The sequence below is a fragment of the Trachypithecus francoisi genome, unplaced genomic scaffold (genome assembly GCF_009764315.1).
Source record: "Trachypithecus francoisi isolate TF-2019V2 unplaced genomic scaffold, Tfra_2.0 Lachesis_group0, whole genome shotgun sequence".
Lineage (NCBI taxonomy): Eukaryota > Metazoa > Chordata > Mammalia > Primates > Cercopithecidae > Trachypithecus > Trachypithecus francoisi.
This window is the reverse complement of record NW_022681453.1, coordinates 55,777,814-55,803,436: the sequence shown is the minus strand read 5'-3', so window position 1 is coordinate 55,803,436 and position 25,623 is coordinate 55,777,814. Positions and strand designations below refer to the sequence as shown.

The 25,623-nt window shown below is 41.5% G+C and overlaps 1 protein-coding gene across 4 annotated transcripts in view; it reads left to right on the top strand.

Annotated features, from left to right (window-relative positions):
• TAMM41 (TAM41 mitochondrial translocator assembly and maintenance homolog) overlaps window positions 1-25,623 on the top strand; it is a 60,116-nt gene that overhangs the window by 34,286 nt on the left and 207 nt on the right. For 3 of the 4 annotated variants that reach the window (XM_033210703.1, XM_033210702.1, XM_033210704.1), the window contains 2 exons: window positions 3,591-3,756; window positions 5,382-5,444. In XM_033210703.1, the coding sequence (XP_033066594.1) occupies window positions 3,591-3,756; window positions 5,382-5,444 (229 nt within the window). Of the gene's footprint in view, window positions 1-3,590; window positions 3,757-5,381; window positions 6,532-25,623 lie in introns of those variants that run through there. The other variant, XM_033210701.1, reaches the window with a different exon arrangement.

Here is a 25,623-nt window from a genome sequence, read left to right as displayed (position 1 = left end):
AAACTTACAAGAATAAGATTGGAGGACTGAGTTACAGCTCCCAGTGCTGTATCTGGACTTGAGACTGCAACTGAGACTCATCTTCTCCCACCTCTGCTACCCATCCATTCCCTTCACCTTCATCTGTCACTTCTGCTTATCTTGACAGGGTGGCCCAGACCGTCATCTCGGAGGAGTCTGGAGGACCCTGGCCACCACATTTGTCCTCTTACCATAAAAATTGGGCAAGGGGTCCTCTAAGAGATGTGTATCAGCACCCCAGCTCCTGATGACCAGGGCCGATTACTTCTGCCAGTGTAGTGACTCATTGCCTTGTCTGCTGGACTTATGGCATGGGATTCTAAATGGATTGGGTAGCAGTCGTAACTTTAAAAAGTTAATAGGATGCTTACTGTGTCCTCTGGTAGAACCATCCCTTCTCTGGGAATTGGGACCTCTAGACCCACAGACCTAGAGCTGTGGTGATAGGAAACAAAGTGTTCCCAAGTGGGTCCCTGGGAATGATGAGGTCATTTCTCCTTCTACCCTTGGTTGCCAGGCCCATGTCTTCTGCCAGTTGGGAATATAGTACTGTGTAATGGTGGTTGATTCTGGATGTGTAGCACAGCCCATCCTCGCAGGACAGTGTCTTCAAGCTGTGCCTCTGCTCTGAGTTGACACATAAAATCTGCCTTACCCCTGCATCTTTTAGGTCTGCAGGTGGTGTTCATCTCTGCCGTTCCTCCTGGGATACGGTTTTATTTTTTCTTTACTCTTTTGGCCAGGGGGAGAGAATGGCAGCTTCACGCCTCTAATCCCAGCATTTTGGGAGGCCGAGGTGGGTGCATCACTTGAGGCCAGGCATTCAAGACTAGCCTGGCCAACATGGCGAAACCCCATCTCTACTAAAAATACAAAAATTAGCCAGGCATGGTGGTATGCGCCTGTAATCCCAGTTACTTGGAAGGCCGAGGCATGAGAATCACTTGAGCCTGGGAGATGGAGATTGCAGCGAGCTGAGATCGTGCCACTGCACTCCAGCCTGGGCAACACAGCGGTACTCTGTCTCAAAAAAAAAAAAAAAACAACAAAAACAAATATTAGCTTTATTGATGAATACTTCTATACCATAAAAGCTAGTGTTTGCAGTATATTCACAGAGCTGCACAGCCATCACCACAATGTAATTTAAGAATATTTCTGTCACTCCATACCCATTAGCAGTCCCCAGCTCTCCCCTCCCCCAGGAAACCACTGATCCACTTTCTGTCTCTGTAGATTTGTCTGTTCTGGACAGTTCATATGAATGGAATCATACAATATCAGGTTTTTTCCATATCTATCTGCTTTTTTCTTAAGTTGACATTTAATAATTGTATCCATGTCTGCTTTTAAAATGCAATTTGACTTTCACAATTTAGCTGAGTGATTTCACTTTCATATTTTCATGAGAATTAGTGTAAGGAAAATGAGAATTTACCAAATTTTTAAACCATGTCACCTGATATTTTCATATTTTCATGAGAATTAGTGTAAGGAAAATGAGAATTTCATATTTTCATGAGAATTAGTGTAAGGAAAATGAGAATTTACCAAATTTTTAAACCATGTCACCTGATATTTTATCTTTACACACATGCTTTCAAGTGAAAATTCCACTGCATTATTTTCCTGAAGAGAAAGCAGTGGCAAATACTACTTTCTAATTTTTTTATATGTCACTCAAGCCATTAGAAGCTTCATAGGTAAAGCATAAGTGAAATATAAGTTTATTCTAACTAATCCCAGTATGTGGCCTCAAAATATAAGCCCATAAATGTCATTTCTAAGATTATTTTATATAAATACTCAAATTTGTTGTCATTTTTGTAGCCAAAGCTAAGTAGAAGATGGGTCCTGTGAATTTAGAACCATCCTAGTGATAAATGTCAAATATTTAGGTAAAAACCTAAATATTTACCCCTCTACCTTTACGGAGCCATTAAATAATAACATTTTCTCCTGCTTTGAATAGATTTTTATAGGCAAAACTAGAAAATTCAGGTATTTGGTATATACTTTTTTTTTCGAGACTGTCTTGCTCTTGTCACCCAGGCTGTAATGCAGTGGCACAGTCACCGCTCATCATATCCTCAACTTCCCAGGCTCAAATGATCCTCCCACCTCAGCCTCCCAAGTAGACAGAACTGTAGGCTTGCACCACCATGTCTGGCTTTTTTTTTTTTTTTTTTTTCATAGAGCTGGATATCTCACACTTTTGGTAGGGCTGATCTTGAATTTTTGGGCTCAAGCAATTCTCCCACCTCAGCCTCCCAAACTGTTGGGATTACAGGTGTGAACCTGCGTACCCGGCCCATTTGGTATGTACTTAATAAATATTTATTCAATTTTAAAAATGGTAGAGTGAGTAGATTCTAATTATTAAGAAAGTTGGTCATGTCTGTAAACTCTAAGCCTAAAATGTAATACATTCATCTCATTTTTTCTTACTGTTCTCTTAATTGAAGTTAAAACCTAAATATTTGTGAAAAGGATACAAGACAGATTCTTCCTTGGGAAATAACGTGATGAGCTATTGAGGGCAGTGTTACTGGTTCTGCACTTGGCAGGAAATCGTTTACAAGATTTTTAAAAATTCATTCCATGAGGCACAGTGTATGAAACTGGGAGTTAGGAAAGCTAGGTCTGGCCTCAGCTCTGTGGGCTAACTTTTGATTCAAGGGTTTCTGAGTAAAGTCTGACACATAGTTTTACATGTTTTATTTATATGTTTATCTTCAGCATCTTAACATCTTAATATGTTTTAGAATACTTTGGGAACGAAAGCCACTGGCATAGTAGCTGTAGGACAACTAAGTTGTATTGATTGAGTTACTCATTTCCTTATTGTTTTTTGAGTAACTACTGTGTGCCGGGGATTAAAAGTGAGTAACATTAGTTTCTGTCATCAGTGTGTACCTACAGTTTGTGAAATACAGCATAGTAAAAGGCCCTACAGGCAGGACACACAATTCAGATCCCACTCACTCTCATTGATGGTGTGATCAGGGCACGTCAGTCTCCCTGCATTTGAAATGGGAGGGGTCATCTCAGTGCCTGGATTTGACGCGGCCTCCATGAGTGTCAACTGCAGCACCACTTCCTTTGACTGCTGGATTTAAGACAAATATAAATTTTAAAACCAAAAGTCAAAAATTGATCCTTGAGAGTGGCTTCTATTCTTAGGTAGAAATGGAATATTATAGGACAAGAATTATCCCTTTTGAAGGGACTTAGACTCCTGAACTGAACCCATTCAGTTTCAGAAAAGAGTCTCCTTAGCTTGCTGCCTCGCCAGGGGTGTGGGTGCATATATGTCTGTGTGATTTTTTTTTTTTTTTTTTTTTTTTTTGAGACGGAGTCTCGCTCTGTCGCCCAGGCTGGAGTGCAGTGGCCAGATCTCAGCTCACTGCAAGCTCCGCCTCCCGAGTTTACGCCATTCTCCTGCCTCAGCCTCCCGAGTAGCTGGGACTACAGGGTCTGTGTGATTTTTAAAGAGAAGCCCTGTGTCTGTGAGTATTTGTAGAATTTAAAGCACTTCCATAGACGTTGTCTTTTTTTCCCCCCTTCAGATAGATAAAAGCCCAGAAGGACAGTTCACTCAACTGATGACATTGCCCAAAAGCTTACAGCAACAGATACATCATATTATGGACTCTCCTGGAAAAAACAGAGATGTGGAAGAAACTTTATTCCAAGTGGCTCATGATCCCGACTGTGGAGATGTGGTGCGACTAGGTACGTTTATGAATTTGAGGTTGAGGAAATGCCAGCCATGGGGAAAAGCGGACTTTGTGATTGGGACGTATTATTTCTTCCTTTTTGTTTAGTGAAATAGAGAGATTGCCGCTCAGAAGAAGAAAGCACTAAAAGTTTGAGGGTTTTTCTAAATCTGAATTTTTACTTGTTTGAAGTAACATGGTGAAAATACTTCTATTTTTAAATTCCTAGATCCTAAATCACTGTCAAAGGGAGAAACAATGTTTCTTTTGGTTTCTAGAGCACAACTTCTAGAATTTATTTAAAACATATGTCTGTGTTCTTTGTGGTGGTCTGAGAAAAGAGATTGGTGGCATTTTTTAATGCTTTTATAACATCGAGAACACAGCTTTCCTCAATCAACTCCATTTGATGTGTCTCATACAGTGTTCAGTGCATTCCCTCAGACATGGCCCACATTCCACAGCATTTTCCGCAGCACTGCCCTAATGTTTATCCAAAACTCTGAACCCAGGCCAGGTGCGGTGGCTCATGCCTGTAATCCCAACCCTTTAGGAAGTCCAGGAGGGAGAATCACTTGAGGCCAGAAGTTTGAGACCAGCTTGGGCAACAGAGCAAGACCCTGTCTCTGCAAAAATGTAAAAAGTAGCTGGGCATGGTGGCATGTGCCTATAGTCTCTGCTAACTTGGGAGTCTGAGGTGGGAGGATCGCTTGAGCGGTTGGAGGCTGCAGTGAGCTGGGATCATACCACTACACTCCAGACTGGGCGATAGAGCAGTCGTTATCTCTTAAAAAAAAAAAAAAAAAATAATAATAAAATAAAGCCTGAACCTGATCTTCAGAGACTAACTTCCCTTTAAGGTGCTAAAGGTAATTTATGAGAGCAGTCAATCAAGAAATATTTATTAAATTGAGAATGAGTCCCTCTGTCAATTGAGTGCATTCTCCTGTTTTCATTCAGTAAATATGTACTGAGCTCCTCCAGGTGCCAGATAGAATTTACAGAAATGCTTTGCTGAGACCATGCAGTGGAACATGAGCTGCAGCAAGTGCTCCACTCCCGCTCTCCGCCTGGGCCTGACTAGGTTTGCACTGGGTCACCAGCTCCCCATCCTGAAGGTAGCTCTGTATGAGGCACACTGTTGTTTGTTTGAACGTGATCCTGGCAACAGTGTGATCTGGGCTGTCTCTTTGAGGGGAGTGAAACTTGTTCCTCACTGTGGAATCCGTATGTGTATTTTCAGATTGAAAGTTTTTCTCGTAGATGTAATCATTTGGTTTTTATCTTTTCATGTTATGCAATTGAGAACCAGAAATCTCAGGCAGATTTAAGTCGTACAATCTTAAATCTGACCCTTTGAGGGTCAGCTAACCCACCCCCTTGTTTTAAGGGGAGGAGGCGCAGAGCTGTTCGGTCATCGGCTTGGACCCACACAGCCGGGTGGCACCACGTCTGGCTGCTCTGGTCTCCTGGCCCTCAATTCCAGTGCCCTTTTCACTGTCACTGTGACAGCAGGACAGAGATAGATTTGGTGATTTGATTGGCTGACTAGAAAGAATATTTAGTTTCAAGTTTTAAAACTGTTAAGATGACTAACATCTGTTTTGGGTTTTTGGTCTCCTTTTTGTTTTTATCTCACAGGGCTTTCAGCAATCGTGAGACCTTCTAGTATAAGACAGAGCACCAAAGGCATTTTTACTGCTGGTAAGAGCTTTAGAAATCCATGTATAACATACCTGCTGACTAAAGTTTTGTCTCTTTTAAGTGCTTGTGAAATGCTGAGCTTTGATGGCCATAAACTGGGATATTGCAGTAAGGTACAGACAGGCATGACAGCAGCAGAATCTGGTGGTCTAACGTCAGACCATTGGCAGTGCTGTTGGAAGCTTTACTACCCTTCTGAATTTTCCGAGAAACTTCCTGTGTGCAGGGTTTTTTCCTCATGTTGTTTTATTTATCAAAGTTATAGATGCATAGGATTGCAAAAACGGCAGCACCTGTGCTCCCTCTCCTCTTCCCCTTCTCTGAGACAACTGCTTCCATCTGTCTTAGTGGGTTATTTTTGTTTTCACTGCCTTTTCTCTAAATGGTAAGTTTTCCTTGCTCCTTCTCTACATTTCAACTTTAGTATCATCTATTGACTTCTCTCTATGGGAGGTTAGAATTCAACTCTGGCACCCCCCTCATCAAATGTACTCACCCTCCCATCCCTCTGTCCTCCTAATATAGTTGTCTCGTGGCTTTGGCTACTTTTCAGTTTGATGGTATGGTGAGCCACATAGTACACCTTTCCTTCCCTGCACAATGTTCTTCTCTCATGGAGAGTGTCTTCACTGTCCCCTGTAGGGGGTCCCTCATTTCTTGTATCTCATGTCTTTCACTTGCTTGGTGCACACTCTCATTTTGGTGAAGCACATTTTCCAGTAATTCCCTGAGAAAGGGAACATGGAAGGCACATTTGGAGACCATGTATGTCTGAAAGTTTTTTGTCTGCCTTCACCCGTAATTAATACTTAGGCTGGGTATAGATTAGAAATCACTTTCCTTTAAAATTTTGAGATCATTGCTGCATTTATCTTTTACTTCTAGGATTGTTGTCTATGTCTAAAGCCAATCTGATTCTTAATACTTTGTGTATGTTATTTCTGGAAGCATGTTAGGTCTTTATTTTTCCCCAGTGCTCTGAATTCTCTCAGTGATGTGCTTTGATGTGAGTCTGTTATCTGTTTCACCAGGAACTCATTGCCCTTTCTGTTGGGAAACTCAGAATATAAGCGTATGAGAAAATGTTTTAAATTTTTTCTTTAATCTCATCCCATCTGTTTTCTCTGTTCTCTTTCTGGAACTCCTTATATTCAAATTTTGGATCTCTTAGAGTAGTCCTTTGGTCTTTGTCTTCTATTTTTTATCTATTTGTTCTTTTGCTCTGCTTTGAGAGATTTTCTCGAATTTCTCAACTTTAGCTTCCAGCCCTTCTGTTGAGTGTTTATAATTTCCAGGAACTCTCTCTTTTCTTGTTCTCTGAATGCTCCCGTTTTTTGTATCCTATTCTTGTTTTATGGCCTAAATATTTGACATCTCTTTGGAGGACAAAGTGGCTGTATCAATTCATCGTCCCACAAGCAGAGTAGGAGAATACTCTTTTCTTCCCCTGTTTTCCAACATTTGGCATCATCAAGTGATTGATTGACTTTTGTGGTTCAGGCTTTCTCCACGCAAGCATCCATTGAGCATCTCTCATGTGCCAGCCGCTCGGGATACAAAATTGAACACAATGCTGAATTAGTCTGTTCTCACACTGCTAATAAAGACATACCTGAGATTGGGTAATTTATAAAGGAAAGAGTTTAATTGATTCACAGTTCCACATGGCTGGGGAGGCCTCAGAATCATGGTGGAAGGTGAATGAGGAGCAAAGTCATGTCTTACATGGTGGCAGGCAAGAGAGCGTGTGCAGGGCAGCTCCCTTTTATAGAACCATCAGATCTCACGACACTTAATCACTATCATGAGAACAGCACAGGAAAGACCTGCCTCCATGATTCAATTACCTCCCACCGGGTCCCTCCCACGATGTGGGGATTATTACAATTCAGGGTGAGATTTGGATGGGAACACAGAGCCAAACCATATCAAATGCTATACTGCCTTCCAGAGGCTTATAATCTAGAAGGGAAAAGAGACATGCTAACAGAAATTTGTGAGAGAGGGAGAAATAGCACAGAGGTAGCCCAAAAAGGGGAGTGATCTTTCAACCTAATTCTGATCCCTGAGTTTGAGATTGCTGGGGAGCTGGTGTGGTCACACCTCTCGGTGTCTCATAGCCCAACTGCACTGCTCTGAGCATTTGGCCCTTAAGGACCGTGTTGCCCTCCTGAATCACTGGAAAGATTCAACACGGCCAGGTGTGGTGGCTCACACTTATAATCCCAGCACTTTGGGAGGCCAGGGTGGGAGGATTGCTTGGGCTCAAGAGTTCAAGACCAGCCTGGGCAACACAGCAAGACCCTGTCTCTTTAAAAATAATAAAAATAGGCCAGATGCAGTGGCTCACACCTATAATCCCAGCACTTTGGGAGGCCAAGGCAGGAGGATCACTTGAGTCCTGGAGTTCGATATCAGCCTGGGCAACATGGTGGAACCCCATCTCTACAAAAAATACGAAAAATAGGCCGGGTGTGGTGGCTCATGCCTGTAATCCTAGTACTTTGGGAGGCCGAGACAGGCGGATTGTCTGAGCTCAGGAGTTTGAGATCAGTCTGGGCAACATAGTGAAACCCCGTCTCTACTAAAGTACAAAAAATTAGCCGGGCGTGGTGGTGCATGCCTGTAGTCCCAGCTTCAAAAGGCTGAGGCAGGAGAATTGCTTGAACCTGGCAGGCGGAAGTTGCAGTGAGACAAGATTGTGCCATTGCACTCTGGCCTGGGCGACAGAGTGAGACTTTGTCTCAAAAAAAAAAAAAAAAGTGCTGGGCATGGTGGTGCGCACCCGTAGTAGTCCTGAGCCCAGGATGTCGAGGCGGCATTGAGCTGAGAACACGCCACTGCACTTCAATCTGGGTGACAGAGTGAGACCCTGTCTCAAAAAAAAATTATAATAATAAAAGTATTGTATAAATTAAAAGTTTCAACAAAGACTTAGTAGCACTTGCATCACATCTACTGAACTAAATATTTTCCTACCATTTGGGTGCGTGGCTTTGCATTTCCAGTTAAGATATTCATTTAATCTATGTTCCTGCTAGTTTACTCTGCCAACACTGAAGATGAGGTACTTTTCTTTGTTTGGGTGATTCATGCTGTTAATTTTGCATGATTGCCTCTCCCTTGCCATGATCCTCCTTGGGTGAGGCTTAATGATTTGTTTTGTTTTTGGCATCCCATGCTATAAGGAATTATTGGAATTATTAGAATTATTGCTAATTATTTTTCAGTTGTGACGATGGTGGTGTTATGGAGCTTTTTTAAAAATTCCCTTTCTTTTAGAAATGCATACTAAAATAATTCCAGATGCAATGATATGTTGTCTAGGATTTGCTTCCAAATAAAACATGGCAGAGGGTAGTGGGTAATGGGTAGATGGCACAGGATTGGCCATGAGCTGATATATTGTCAAAGCTAGGTAAAGATGCATGGGGCTGTTTTATACTCTTCTGTCTGTGATTTATGTTTGAATTTTTCTCTAATAAAAGACTGAAAAAGATCTTGACACCTTCAACCTGAAATGAGCCTTTGGTCCTCTTTCCACTCATTATTTCTATTCACCAGCAGAGGGCAGTTGGTCACAGAACCCACAGCTCAGCTGTCCTTGTGGCCCTGGAGTGCTGATGCTGCTTCCCCTGAGTGCTTACTGCTTGCTTCCCTTACACTTTTTTTTCTTTTTAATTTTTAAAATGTTTAAGGAATACAAGTGCATTTAGTGTACCCATCATCGCCCAAATAGTGAACGTCGTGCCCAATAGGTAATTTTCCAACCCTCACCCCCTCCCACCCTCACACTTTTTATAGTCACCAGTGTCATTCTATTCTGTATGCTCACGCGTACACATTGTTTAGCTCCCACTTAAAGTGAGAACATGTGATACTGAAATTTCTGTTTCTGAGTTATTTCACTTAGAATCATGGCCTCCAGTTCTACCCATCTTACTGCAAAAGACATGATTTCATTCTGTGTTATGGCTAAGTAGTATTCAAGGTGAGATACAGATATAGATATACACACAATTTTGTTATCCAGTCCTCCATTGATGGACACTTAGGTTAATTCCATATTATTGGTGTTGTGACTAGTGCTGCGGTAAACATACAAGTGTTTTTTGTTGTTGTTGTTGTTTGATATAATGATTTCTTTTCCTTTGAGTGTATACACAGTAATGGAATTGCTAGATCAAAGATTAATTCTATGTTTAGTTCTTTAAGATGTCTCCATCCTGTTTTCCATAAAGGTTGTACTAGTTTAGATTCCCTTCAACAGTGTATAAAGCATTCCCTTTTCTCTACATCTGCACCAACATCTGTTTTTTGTTTTTTGTGTGTGTGTGAAACAGAGCAACAGCCTCACTCTGTTGCTCAGGCTGGAGTACAGTGGCGCGATCTCAGCTCACTGCAACCTTCACCTCCTGGGTTCAAGCGATTCACCCCCCTCAGCCTCCCGAGTAGCTGGAATTACAAGCGTATGCCACCACACTCGGCTAATTTTTGTATTTTTAGTAGAGACGGGGTTTCACCATGTTGGCCAGGCTAGTCTCAAACGCATGGCCTCAAGTGATCCACCCACCTCTGCGTCCAAATTGCTGGGATTACAGACATGAGCCACCATGCCCGGCCTCAACATCTGTTGTTTTTTGTCTTTTTAGTAATAGCCATTCTGACTGGCATGATATTTCATTGTGGTTTTGATTTGCATTTCTCTTGCGATAAGTGATGTTGAGCATTTTTTTTGATGTTTGTTGGTAGTTTGCATGTCTTCCTTTGAAAAAATCTGTTGATGTCCTTTCCCCACCTTTTAATGAAGTTATTTTTTTTTCCTTGTTGAGTTGTTTGAGTTCCTTATAGATTCTGGATGTTAGCCTTTGTTGGATACCTTCTTTTGCAAATATTTTTTTCCCATTTTGTAGGTTGTCTTTTGGTGCTCTGTTGATTGTTTCTTTTGCTATGCAAAAGCTTTTTAGTTTAAGTCCCATTTATCTATTTTGTTGTGTTTGCTTTCGAGGACTTGATCATAAATTATTTGTCTAGGCCAACGTCCAGAAGAATTTTCCTAGGTTTTCTTCTAGGATTTTTATAGTTTCAGGTCATTTTTCTTCTAGGACTTTGTAGTTTCAGGTCATACATTTTAAGTTAATTTTTTTATATGGAGAGAAGTTTGTGTCCAGTTTCATTCTTCTGCCTGTGGCTATGCAGTTTCCCCAGTACCATTTATGGAATAGAGTATTTTTCCCTATGTGTATTTTTGTTGACTTTGTCAAGGATCAGTTGGTTGTAGGTATGTGGCTTTATTTTTGGGTTGTCTATTCTAATCTGTGTGTCTGTTTTTATTTATTTATTTATTTATTTATTTATTTTTAGTTTTTTTGAGACAGAGTTCTACTGTTGTTGCCCAGGCTGGAGTGCAGTGGCACGATCTCAGCTCACTGCAACCCCCACCTCCTGGGTTCAAGCAATTCTCCACCCTCAGCCTCGCGAGTAGCTAGAATTACAGGCACCCACCACCATGCCTGGCTAATTTTTATATTTTTAGTAGAGACGGGGTTTCACCATGTTGGCCAGGCTGGTCTGAGACTCCTGACCCCAGATCATCCACCTGCTTCGGTCTCCCAAAGTGCAGGGATTATAGGCTTGAGCCACCACGCCCAGCCATGTGTCTGTTTTGATTTCAGTACTGTGCTGTTTTGGTTGCTATAGCCTTGTAGTATAATTTTAAGCCAGATGATGTGATGCCCTTGTTCTTTTTGCTCAGGATTGCTTTGGCTATTTGGAATTTTTTTTTTGGTTCCCTATAAATTTTAGGATTTTTTTTTCTGACGCTATGAATAATGATATTGGTAATTTGATAGGGATTGTGTTGAATCTGTAGATTGCTTTGTACAGTATGATCATTTTAACAATATTTATTCTTCCAATCCGTGAGTATGGGATGTTTTTCCTTTTTTGTGTATCATGTACAATTTCCTTCATCAGCGTTTTGCAGTTCTCCTTACAGAGATCTTTCACCTCCTTAGTTAACTATATTCCTGGGTTGTCTTTCTTCTTTATTTGTCGCTATTATAAATGGGATTGCCTTCTAGATTTGGTCTTCAGCTAGATTGTTATTGATGTATAGAAATGCTATAGATTTTTGTATGTTAATTTTACATTCTGAAACTCTACTGATTTCATTTATCAAATCTAAAAGTTTTCTGGTGGAGTCTTTATGGTTTACTAGATGTAAGATAATATCATCAGCGATAGGAATAATTTGACTTCCTCTTTTCCCACATGTATACTTTTTTTTTTTTTTTTGGAGACGGAGTCTCACTCTGTTGCCCAGGCTGGAGTGCAGGTGTGTCACGATCTCGGCTCACCACAACCTCCGCCTCCCGGGTTCAAGCAATTTTCCTCCCTCAGCTTCTCGACTAGCTGGGACTACAGGTGTGTGCAACCATGCCCGGCTAATTTTTATATTTTTAGTAGAGACAGAGTTATATATGTTGGCCAGGCTGGTCTTGAACTCCTGACCTTATGATCCGCCCGCCTCAGCCTCCCAAAGTGCTGGGATTACAAGCGTGAGCCACCGTGTCTGGCCTCCATATGGATACTTTTTACTTTTTCACTTGCCCAGTTGTTCTTGTGAGAACTTCCAGTATTACGTTGTGTAACAATGGTAAAAGTGGGCATGTTTGTCTTGTTCTAGTTCTTAGAGGGAGTGCTTTCAACTTTTCCCTATCAAGTATGATGTTAGGTGTGGTTTTGTCATATATGACCTTTATTATGTTGAGGTATGTTCCTTCTGTGCCCTATTTGTTGAGGATTTTTTATCAGGAAAGGATGCTGAACTTTATTGAATGCTTTTTTTTTTTTTTTTTTGGAGACAGAGTCTTGCTCTGTCGCCCAGGCTAGAGTGCAGTGGTGCAATCTCAGCTCACAGCAACCTCTGCCTCCTGGGTTCAAGCAATTCTACTGCCTCAGCCTCCCAAGTAGCTGGGACTATAGGCACACATCACCACACCTGGCTAATTTTTGTATTTTTAGTAAAATTGGAGTTTCACCATGTTGGCCAAGCTGGTCTTGAACTCCTGATCTCAAGTGATCTGCCCACCTTGGCCTCCCAAAGTGCTGGGATTACAGGCATGAGTCACTGTGCCCAGCCTATTGAATGCTTTTTCTGCGTCTGTTTAGATGATCATATGGTTTTTGCCCTTAATTCTGTTTATGTGATGTATCACATTTATTGATTTGCATATATTGAACCATCCTTGCTTCCCTGGGGTGAATCCCGCCTGATCATAATATGTTCTCTTTTTGATGTGCTGTTGGATTTAATTTGTTAGTATTTTGTTGAGGATTTTTGTGTCTGTGTTTATCAGAGATATTGGTCTGTAGTTTTCTATTTTGGTGGTGGTGTGTCCTTGTCTGGTTTTGGTACCAAGGTGATACCGGCCTCATAGAATGAGTTAGGGAGAATTCCCTCCTTGATCTTTTTAGAATAGTTTCAGGAGGATTGGTATTCATTCTTTCTGTGTTTGGTAGAGTTCAGCTATGAATCCATCTGGTCCTGGGCTGCTTCTTGTTGGGAGATTTTTATTAGTGATTCAATCTTGCTACTACATTACTGATCTTTTCAGATACTCTTGTTTCTTCCTGGTTCAGTCTTGGATATTATGTTTCCATGAATTTTATTAATTTCCTTTAGGTTTTCTAGTTTGTGGGCATCTAGGTGTTTATAATATTCTCTGATGAGCTTTTGTATGTCTGTAGTATTGGTTGTAATGTCTCCTTTTTCATTTCTGATTGTGTTAATTTGTATCTCTTCTTGTCTTGTATCTTGTTTATTTTTATCTCTCTTGTCTTCTTAGTCTTAGCTAGTGGCTTATCAATTTCGTGTAACTTTCAAAGAACCAACTTTTTTTTCTTTTTTTTTTTTTTTTGAGTCAGGGTTTGGCTCTGTCACCCAGGCTAGAGTGCAGTGGCACAATCATGGCTTACTATAATATTTGCCTTCCAGGCTTAAGTGATCCTTCCACCTCAGCCTCCTGAGTAGCTGGGACTACAGTGCACACTACCACGCCTGGCTAACTTTTGTATTTTTTGTCATGATGGGATTTTGCCACATTGCCCTGGCTGGTCTTGAACTCCTAGAATTGCGATCCGCCTGCCTCACCCTTCCAAAGTGCAGGGATTACAGGCATGAGCCACTGCACCTGGTCTCAGCTTTTCATTTTGTTGATCCTTTGTATTGTTTTTTGGTCTCTATTTTATTTAGTTTTGCTCTGATCTTTGGTATTTCTTTTCTTCTGCTAACTTTGGGTTTAGTTCTTTTTTTTCTTTTTCCTGGAGGTACGGCATTAGGTTAATTTGTGATCTTCCTGCTTTTTCATGTAGACATGTAATGCTATAAGCATTGGTAGTGCCTCTTAGCACTGCTTTTTCTGCATCCCACAGGCTTTGGTATGTTGTGTTTTCATTTTTATTTGTTTCAAAAAAATTTTTTAAGGTCGGGCGTGGTGGCTCATGCCTGTAATCCCAGCACTTTGGGAGTCTGAGATGGATGGATTGCTTGAGCCTAGGGGTTTGAAACCAGCCTGGGCAACATGGAAAAACCCCATTTCTACAAAAAATTAGCCATACATGGTCGTATGTGCCTGTAGTCCCAGCTACTCAGGAGGCTGAGGCAGGAGGATCACTTGAGCCAAAGGAGTTTAAGGCTACAGTGAGTCATGATTGCGCCACTGCACTCCAGCTTGGGTGACACAATAAGACCCTGTCTCGGGGAAAAAATCTTCATTGACCCAGTGATTAAGTGATTATTTAGGGGCATGCTGTTTAATTTCCATGTATTTGTATCGTTTCTCAAGTTCCTCTTATGTTGATTTGTAGCTTTATTCTACTATTGTCTGAGAAGATACTTGATTTTGATTTTTAAAAATTTGTTAAGACTTGTTTTGTAGCCTAACATGTGATCTATCTTGAAGAATGTTTATTCTTCTTTTTTTTTTTTCTTTGTTGAGACAGGGTCTTGCTCTGTTGCCCAGGGTGCAGTGCAGTGATGTTATCATGGCTTACTGTAGCATTGACCTCCTATTATTAAGCAGTCCTCCCACCTCAGCCTCCTGAGTAGCTGGGACCACAGGCACATACCACCATGCCTGGCTACATTCATTTTTATTACAATTTTTGTAGAGACAGAGTCTCCCTATATAGCCCATGCTTGAAGAATGTTTTATGTGCTGATGAAATGAATGTATCTTCTATGGATGTTGGGAAGAATGTTCTATAAATGTCTGTTAAATCTGTTTGGTCTAAAGTCCAGTGTTTCTTTGTTAATTTTTTGTCTCTATGATCTGTATAGTGCTATGAGTGGAATATTGAAGTCCCCCACTGTTATTGTATTGCTATCTGTCTCTTTCTTTAGAGCTAGTAATATTTGTTTTGTGAATTTGGGTGCTCATATGTTGGGTGCATATATATTTAGGATTTCCTATATATACCCCTTGGTGAACTGATCCCTTTATCGTTATATAATGACATTCTTAGTCTTTTTTTTTTTTTAAGTGTTTTTGATTTAGAGTCCGTTTTATTTGATATATATAGTTCTCCTTTTGGTTTTCTTTTGGATGGAATATCTTTTTCTGCCTCTTTCAGTCTACTTGCATCTTCACAGGTAAGGTGAGTTTCTTGTAGGTAGCGTATAGGTGGATTATGTTTTTTAATCCGTTCTGCCTATCTGTATCTTTTAAGTGACGTATTTAATCCATTTACATTTAAGGTTAATATTGATATGTGAGACTTTGTTTCCATCGTATGGTTGTTTTCAAGTTATTTTATAAATTCTTTGTTTTCTTTCTTTTTCTCTTTTTGTCCTTGTGTTTTGATGAAATTCTGTCATTTGATTTCTTTCTTTTCCTCTTTTGTGAGATTGTTTTATAAGAGCTGTGAGTTTTATATTTCTGCGCATTTTTGTGATGGTGAATATCAACGTTTTGTTTCCAGGTTTAAGACTCCTCTGAGCATTTCCTATAGGGCCGGTCTAATGGTGACAGATTCCCTTAGTATTTGTCTAGGAAAGACTAGTCTCTTTCATTTATGAAGCTTATTCTAGCAGGATATAAAATTCTTAGCTGACAGGGTTTTTTTCCTTCAGCGCTTTGAAAATGCTATCCCATTCTCTTCTGGCCTTTTAAGGTTTCTGCTGAAAAGTCCACTGTTAGTCTGATGAGGTTTCATTTATGGGTAACTAGATGCTTTTCTCTTGCTAATTTTAAAATTCTTTCATTTACTTTCATTTTAGACTTTCTGTTTATAATATGCTGTGTTGAAGTCGTTTTTGCAGTGTATTCACCTGGGGGTCATTGGGTCTCTTGTATCTGGATATCTGACACACAGTGCTAGACTTGAGAAGCTTTCATTGATAATTTCCTTAAATAGATTTTCTAAACATTTTAACCTCTCTTCCCGCTCAGCTTTTTCTTCACTTCTAATGATGCCGCATTGCATTGTGGAAGTCTAGAATGGCAGAATGTGTGTAACCTCACCCTGAGGTAACATAAAGCATGGAAAGTGATGAGCACCCCTTCAGATTCTGTGGGTTAAATGGCCTTATGCTCTGGCTTCTCTGTTTATTATGGCCAAGAGCTGTGACAAAGGTTTCCTAGCATAGTGCTGAGGGCAGAGGTTTGTGAGCCCCAGAGACTAGAGCTCAAATTACAACCTAACCAGTGTGACTTGGGCAAGTTACCTAATTTTTCTGAGTTTTAACTTCATAGTAATAATTATGCCTGCCTCACCAGGTTGTGAAGATTATGTTTGTTTTTTTGTTTTGTTTTGGGTTTTTTTTTTTTTTTTTTTGGAGACAGGTTCTAGCTCAGGCCAGAGTGCAGTGGTATATTTTATGTTTGGTTTTTTGTTTTGGTTTTGTTTTTTTGGAGACAGTTTCTAGCCTAGGCTAGACTGCAATGGTGTGATCCTCCCACTTTAGCCTCCCAAGTAGCTGGGTCTAAAGGATGCAACACCACACCTGGCTATGTTTTTTTGTTTTGTTTTTGTTTTTTGTAGAGACTGAGTCCCACTATGTTGCCCAGCCTTGTCTCAAATTCCTGAGCTCAAGTGATCCTCCCACCTCAGCCTCCCAAAGTGCTGGAATGACAGGCTTGAGCCACTGCACCTGGCCAGGAGATTATATTTTAAGATATATTAAAGCATCTAGCATTATGTTTGGTTTTTCTTCTTTTGGTATCATTTACCTAAAAGTTTCCTGACCTCTGTTTAAAACAAGCCTCTTTACAATGTCATATTCAAATGGTGTTAGCCCCTGGCCCAGGTCTCCAGCTAGAGTAAACTAACTGTGACAGGCACTGAGTAGCTGGTTTGCCTGTTTCTCTTTCCTCATCTTCACAGTAAGCTTCAGAACCTCTATCCTTCTCCACCTTGTTCTTTTTTTTTTTTTTTTTTTTTTACTTTTATTTTAAGTTTAGGGGCACATGTGCAAATTTGTATGAAGGCAAACTTGTGCCATAGAGGTTTGTTATACAGATTATTTTGTCACCCACGGATTAAGCATAGTTAGTACCCATTAGTTATTTTTTCTGATCCTCTCACTCCTCCCATCCTCCACCCATCAGTAGGTCCCAGTGTCTGTCTGTCTGTTCCCTTCTATGTGTCTATGTGTTCTCATCATTTAACTCCCACTTGTAAGTGAGAATATGCAGCATTTGGTTTTCTGTTGCTGCATTAGTTTGCTGAGGATAATGGCCTCCACCTCCATCTATATCCCTGCAAAGGACACGATCTCTTTTTTATTATGGCTGCATAATATTCCATGGTGTATATGTACCACATTTTCTTTATGCAGTCTACCATTGATGGGCATTTAGGTTGATTACATGTCTTTGCTATTGTGAATAGTGCTGCAGTGAGTCTACACATGCATGTGTCTTTGTGATAGAATGATTTATACTCCTTTGGGTGTGTACTCCAGTAGTGGGATTGCTGGATCAAATGGCAGTTCTCTTTTTAGGTTTTTGAGGAATTGGCACATTGTCTTCCACAATGGTTGAACTAATTTACACCCCTGCCAGCAGTGTATAAACATTCCTTTTTCTCCACAACCTCACCAGCATCTGTTGTTTCTTGACTTAATAACAGTCATTCTGACTGCTGTGAGATGGAATCTCACTGTGATTTCGATTTGCATTCCTCTAATTATCAGTCATGTTGAGCTTTTTTTCCTGTGATTGTTGGCTGCATGTATGTCTTTCTTTGAAAAGTGTCTGTTCATGTCCTTTGCCCACTTTTTAATGGGGTCGTTTTTTTTCTTTTTTTTTTTTTTTTTTTTTTTTTTGAGACGGAGTTTTGCTCTGTCGCCCGGGCTGGAGTGCAGTGGCCGGATCTCAGCTCACTACAAGCTCCGCCTTCCGGGTTCACGCCATTCTCCTGCCTCAGCCTCCGGAGTAGCTGGGACTACAGGCGCCCGCCACCTCGCCCGGCTAGTTTTTTGTATTTTTAGTAGAGACGGGGTTTCACCGTGTTAGCCAGGATGGTCTCGATCTCCTGACCTCGTGATCCACCCGTCTCGGCCTCCCAAAGTGCTGGGATTACAGGCTTGAGCCACCGCGCCCGGCCTTTTTTCTTATAAATTTGTTTAGTTCCTTATAGATGCTGGATATAAGGCCTTTGTCAGACGCATAGTTTGCAGAATTTTCTCCCATTTTGTAGGTTGTCTGTTCAGTCTGTTCTTTGCTGTCTTGTTCTTTTGCTGTGCAGAAGCTCTTTAGTTTAATTAGATCCCATTTTAAATTTTTGCTTTTGTTGTAATTGCTTTTGGCATCTTTGTCATGAAATCTTCCCGTTCTTCTGTCCAGAATGGTATTGCCTAAGTTGTCTTCCAGGGTTTTTATAGCTTTCCATTAAGTCTTTAATCCATCTTGACTTAATTTTTGTATATGGTACAAGGAAGGGGTCCAGTTTCAATCTTCGGCATATGGCTAACCAGTTATCCCAGCAACATTTATTGAATAGGGAGTTCTTTCCCCATTGCTTGTTTTTGCCTGCCTTGTCAAAGATCAGGTGATTGTAGTTGTGCAACCTTATTTCTGGGTTTCTGTTCTGTTCTATTGGTCTATGTGTCTGTTTTTCTACCAGTACCATGCTGTTTTGGTAACTGTAGCCCTGTAGTTATAGTTTGAAGTCGGGTAGCACAAGGCCTCCAGCTTTATTCTTTTTGCTTAGGATTGTCTTGGCTATTCGGGCTTTTTTGGTTCCATATGAATTTTTAAATAGTTTTTTTCTAGTTCTGTGAAGAATGTCATTGGTAGTTTAATAGGAATAGCATTGAATCTGTAAATTGCTTTAGGCAGTATGACCATTTTAACAGTACTGATTCTATGAGCATGGAATAGTTTTCCATTTGTTGGTATCATCTCTGATTTCTTTGAGCAGTGTTTTGTAGTTCTCCTTGAAGAGATCTTTCACCTCCCTGGTTAGCTATATTCCTTTTTGTGGCAGTCGTGAATGGGGTTGAGTTCTTAATTGGCTCTTTGCTTGACTGTTGTTGGTGTATTGGAATGCTAGTGATTTTTGCACATTGATTTTTTTATCCTGAGACTTTACTGAAGTTGTTTATTAGCCAAAGGAGCTTTTGGGCTGAGATTCACCTTGCTCTTTACGAGTCCTTTTGTTGTCATCATAGCTGTTGTTGTTCTGCCTTACTTTTGCTAGGTCCTTCTCCCCAAAATTTCTCAAGTTCTGCCTCTGTTCAGTTTTTCAGCCAGCTCATATGTCATCTGTAGGATGAGAAAACCCTAGCATATTTGGTTTAGTTTTTATTCTTTTTTTTTTTTTTTTTGAGATGGAGTCTCACTCTGTCGCCTAGGCTGGAGTGCAGTGGCCGGATCTCAGCTCACTGCAAGCTCCGCCTCCCGGGTTCACGCCTTTCTCCTGCCTCAGCCTTCCGAGTAGCTGGGACTACAGGCGCCCGCCACCTCGCCTGGCTAGTTTTTTGTATTTTTAGTAGAGATGGGGTTTCACCATGTTAGCCAGGATGGTCTCGATCTCCTGACCTCGTGATCCGCCCGTCTCGGCCTCCCAAAGTGCTGGGATTATAGGCTTGAGCCACCGTGCCCAGCCTAGTTTTTATTCTTTTATAGCCATTATCCCTCCTCCCCTGTGCAACCTCCTACTCATAAATGGGATAAAAAGGAAGATTTGGTCTTCCCCTTAGCCAACCGATCCAAAGGTCAAATTCAGTTAAATTCCAGGAATCCACTTAGTGAAGGAGCTAAGCTTGGAGTCAGAGGATAGGATTTTGGGGTTCTGATTATTCGTTTCTTCACTCTATGACTATGGTATGGTATTCTCTCTTCTGTGAGGTGGTGGGAATACTAATACCCAACTCATAAGGTGTTCCAAGGCTTACATGAGAGCATCCAGGGTGTTATCCAGAGGTGCTTTATAAATTTAGATGAGGCCGGGCGCGGTGGCTCAAGCCTGTAATCCCAGCACTTTGGGAGGCCGAGGCAGGCGGATCACAAGGTCAGGAGATCGAGACCATCCTGGCTAACACGGTGAAACCCCGTCTCTACTAAAAAATACAAAAAACTAGCCGGGCGAGGTGGCGGGCGCCTGTAGTCCCAGATACTCGGGAGGCTGAGGTAGGAGAATGGCGTGAACCCAGGAGGCGGAGCTTGCAGTGAGCTGAGATCTGGCCAGTGCACCCCAGCTTGGGTGACAGAGCGAGACTCCGTCTCAAAAAAAAAAAAAAAAATTTAGATGAAAGTATATCTAAATTTCGCTTTACTCCTACGAAACATGCAAGCCAGGCATCTATAACCAGCTTGGAGGACTGCCCTGCCTAGTAAACATTGCTGGATAACAATGGCAGTATGTCCTCAATGCCATCCGACTGATGCTCTGTCCTTATTAGTTCCCTTGAAATTCCCTGACCATCACATACACTCCTGTTCAAATATGAGTAGAGAATTGCTTCCAAAATCAAACACTGTTTTTCTTTTCCTTTAGCCTGGGAGTTGATTATTTAGCAAATCATTGTAATTTCCCTTAGACTGTGCTGCTAGTAGAATAACATCATTCTCATCAGATCACCAACTGAAGCCAGCTGGCTTAGGAGTACCAAAAGACTATTTAGCCTCCTGAAACTTGCCTGCTCCTCCTTTCATGGTAGCAACAGATGACCTCACATCTCAGACTGGCAACAACAGACCAGCTAAGCAAACTGCATATTCTAGCAGCAGCCTTTTATAAGGTATCTAACCTGAGTGGAGAGAAGTGGAACTGTCTGAATACTCTGGTATGGGAACAGGTAGGTGAGAAATGGGGGAGTTTAGTGATCAGATGGAGAGAGAAGCAGGGGCCAAACAAAGACTTTAAAAGCCATGTCTTTAGGGAGTTCAGGGTTTCTTTTGAGGGCAGAGGGAAGTCACCATAGGACTGCAGAAAGACTAGTGTAGTTAGAGTATGGAGATCAAATGGAAGGACAGTAAAACTATTGCTAGGGAGACTGAGTAGATATGGCTGCAGCCAGTCAGCTGAGGAGTTACAGCAGCCTGAACACAGGTCATTGCAGTTCAGACAGGAAAGATTGCCGTGTTTAGAAGGGAACACGGCTGGGTCTTGGTGACTAAAGGGATATGGGACATGAAGGAGGAGTCAGAACTAACTCCCAGGTTTTGGGCCTGTGAAGCAGTAGAGCCATTCATTCCCTGAGCAGAGAGGGAGGTTGGGTGAGGATGATGAGTTTAATTTTTAAATCTTATTTTTTCCCACCTGACTTTGTGGTCAATCAGAATTAACTCTGGGGACAAATACCTGTTTACCTCTCTAGCTTCAAAAGATTCAGCTAAACTAAATTAACAAGACAGGTTCAGTCTTGCTCCTAAAAGGCATGCTTCAGTTGATCCTTACCAGCCTTTTCCGGGAACACAGTAGAACGGATTAGTCATCATCCTCTGCTTCTGATTTCTTATAACTGAAGCATTTCTTCCGTTTGTTGGTGCCTATATATTTAAATTAGAAGAACACTCGTGCTCTGCTGATTTGCTTATCACTTCAGCCTGCAAGTTCTTAAAATAAGTTGTACTTTTGCCTCAGAAGAGATTTCTTTATGGGTATATCTGCTTATGGTTGGAAATGAGTTGGAAGGATGTTTTGGGGGTACTAGTTTTATCAAAGGTCTGAAATGTAAAATTATAGAAAGATAGAGATCTTTCACAGCCTAGCCATATTTCTACCTCAGATTGTTTCCTTGAGAGTTTGTCTGTCAGTAGACCCATCTGTTTTAAGATCACACAGGGAGTTCATAGTCTTACACGTGTATTAACTTTGCTGTAGGTCATGTGAAACAAGCTAGAAATCAGAAGAGAAACCTTAGGAGCCGTATAGTGACATAGTTTTCTGCATGCTTCTAAAACAAAATCCTGACTTTAGATACTAACCAGAATTCATAATGACTAGTTTTAGGTAAATAAGGATCTCTCTACAGGGGATGCATCTAAAGAGATGTTGCACCTTTATCCACTGGGGAAGGAGTGAGCAGAATTCCTATATCATCATCCTTTCCTGTAGAAAGAGTAAGCTTAATGTAATCTGGGCACAGTGGCTCACACCTGGAATCCTAGCACTTTGGGAGGCTAAGGTGGGAGGATGGGTTGAGGCCAAGGGTTCAAGACCAGCCTGGGCAACAAAGCAAGACTCCATCTCTATAAAAATAAAATAAAATGAGCTAGGCATGGTGGCACGTACCTGTAGCCCCAGCTACTCAGGAAAATGAGGAGAGAGGATCTCTTGAGCCCAGAAGGTCAAGGCTCCAGTGAGCTTTGATTATGCCACTGCACTCCAAACTAGGTGACAGAGTGAGACCTTGTCTCTTAAAAAAAAAAAAAAAATTGAAGAAAGTAAGCTTAAGGTAGACCGAGTAGAAGTCTATGGATTGTGGACTCTGTGAGGGCAGAGACCGTAGCTGTTGTCCATACCAGTATCCCTAGCAACTAGTTCAGTGTCTTGCTTATATAGGTGCTCAATAAATATTTGTTCTATGTGTGACTGAATAAATGAAAGATTCTAAATTTTCTGGTAGTCGGAAATATGTCCATATATACAGAAAAGTGCAAAAATCATAAATCTGATGAATTTTCACAAAGGGAACACCTCATAGACCTAGTGCCCAGGTGAAGAAATACAGTCATGCTAGTCCCCAGTGCCCCTCACGCCCATCACAGACATTGCTTCTCCGAGAGTAAGCACCAGCCTGACTCCCAGTGCCACGGTTCTGTTTTACCCATTTTTGAACCATGTATAAGCATGTCCTCTTGTGTCTTTCCCTGTTCATTTATAACATAGTGAGATTTACCATGTTGGGAGTAGCAGTAGTTCATTTCTGCTCAGTGCACTATTCTGCTGTGTGAATATACCACAATTTATCCATTCTACTATTGATAGATACTTGGGTTCTTCCCGCTTGGGACTATTACAAGTAGTGCTGCTGTGGATATTTTTGTACCTGTCTTTTGGTGGGTGTATGTATGCGTTCCTGTCAGGTATGTACCGAAGGGTAGAATTCCTGGATGATAAAGCATGTGACTGTTCAGCCTTAGTAGAAACTGCTAAACAATTGTCCACGTTTATACTGGCACTAGCAGAGTTTCTGTTGCAGCACCACCCTGAATACTTGTATAGGTCTTTTTCATTTTAGGCGCTCTAGTGAGTGACTAGTGGTACCTGTTAGGCTTTTAATTCACATTTTCCTCGTGACTGAGGAAGTTGAGCATTTTTCATTTTGTTTATTTGGATATGCTCTTTTGTGAAGCATCTATTCTAGTCTTTTGCTCATTTTCCTACTGAGTTGTCTGTTTTGCTTACTGAATTTTCACTCTCTGTAGTTGGGGCATAACTCCATTGCTGGATACATGTGATGCCGAAATCCCCTACTCTGTGGCGTGTCATTTCACTCTCTTTTTTTTTTTTTGAGATGGAGCCTTGCTCTGTCACCAGGCTGGAGTGCAGTGGCATGATCTCAGCTCACTGCAGCCTCCACTTGCCAGGCTCAAGCGATTCCCCTGCCCCAGCCTCCCAAGTAGCTGGGACTACAGGTGCATGCCACCACGCCCAGCTAATTTTTTGTATTTTAGTAGAGACGGGGTTTCACCATGTTGGCCAGGATGGTCTTTGATCTCCTGACCTTTGTGGTCTGCCCGCCTCGGCCTCCCTAAGTGTTGGGATTGCAGCCATAAGCCATGTCATTTTATTCTCTTAACGGTGTCTTTTGGTGAAAAGAAATTCATAATTTCATGTAGTCCAATTTATCCATTTTGTCTTCTATATATTTAGCAGTTTCTTGTGTCCTGTTTAGAAGAGTTTTGCCTATTCCAAAATCATGAAATTTAAGTTCTCCACCTATGTTGAAATTGTCATATTAAGGCAGAAAAGACTCTTTATTCTGATCTGTTGGTTCTTAGCCTTTTGCAAGTCCAGGATCCCTGTGAAAATCTGACTAGAACTCTGGATGCCCTGCACAGAAGTGCACATATGCACACACACAGCAAATTTTCCTGCAGCGTTAGGGAGTTCACAGACACTCAGACTAATCTATGGGCCCCTTGTTAGAGAACCCCTCATCTATTCCAACCGTCATTTTACAGATAAGGAAACTGAGGCCCAGGGAATGGCCACCGTTAGTTTGTGGCCCACTTGGGACTAGAGTCCAGGTCTCTTGACTCCGATTCTAGTGCTCTAACAGATTTCCCTGCTGCAGTCTTTCTGAAAATGTCTCACTGGCAGAACCATGAAAGGGAGAATGTTTTATTCAAGGGAGATTTCCGTCCACTAGCAGCAAAAAAAAATGACTACATGGTGACACTCTTCTACTTTATGTATTTACCTTAAATGTTGAAGCTCCAAGGAACTGCTTTTTGAAGCTGAGCTGGGAATTATCATGGCCCATGCATCCTCCTCTATCTGTGACTCAGTGCCCTGGGGTTGCTGTATGAACCTTTCCATGTGCAACTACCTGTATTCGGCTTGGTCTTTTGGTTGGTTCTGGCTGGAATTTTAAAAAGCACCTTATGTAATAAGCTTCTAGTCTCAATGCTCAAGTGGGTGGGGTTTACCAGAGTGGTTGCTCCAGGGAGAAAATTTAAAGGAGCGGAGGCAGGGAAAGGAACTCTGAGTTTGTTGGCTAGGTTATGTTGGTTTGCAAGTAGTCAACTGGTAGACAGACGAAGCCAGAGTATCTAGAAGTATTCATTAATGATTTTACTGCTCCCCTGCCACTGTCTGCAGTCACCTTTTCCAAGGCTTGAAGTGGACTAGGCAGTTTACAGGTAATAGGGCCAGATATTTTCAAGTCATCACTCAAACCCCAGTGCTAGGCATGTCCAGAGCGAAACCTGTTACCTTGTCAGCATGCTCACCGAAGTGCACTGCCAGGGGTGTGCACTTCACACACATAGCATGGATCACAGTTTTTTGTGTCTCACAGTGAAAAAGACTGTTCGTATCTTTGGGCCACACCCTGAAACACAAACTGAATGATCTCACCCTCAACACAAAGGAAGTCGAGTCCATAATAGCTTCCACAAATAGGATACTCTTAGATCTGACAAATGACACCCATTTATTTTATCCCATTTTACTTCTTTCCCCTAAGCTGCCAGAGAGCCTTTCTCCAGTTTCATCACATACTCGTGACTAAATAGATGGGGGTGCTAGGGGGCCAGCTGTCCAAATGAGGCACATTTATCCTGTCATTTCAAAAGCTTTTACAGAGTACCTGCTGTGTTCTGGGTCCTGTACTAGGTGACAGGGCCACCTAGGTGAATAGGACAAGGTCCCTGTCCTCAGGAAGCTCCCAGTCCGGGCAGAGGCGTGGGTGAATCAGCCCACATGTACTGCACAGTGTGTCGAGTGAGCACCCAGTGGCATACAGAGTCTTATCCTTGTCCTGCCTTTTTGAAAGAGTTAAGTTCAGAGGTTTCCAATATGTTCATAACTCAAAAGGATCACTTATACCAATAACTTAGGAACCGTTGGCATCCATATCCCTAAATCGGAAAATGCCGAAATCAGAATCATTTCCCCCTACACTGATGATAGTACCTTTCATCACCTTCAGCTCCCTGGTCTCCTAGAGCCACTGGCCAGCCCTCACTGCCTTCCTCCAAAGACACGTCTCTGCTCA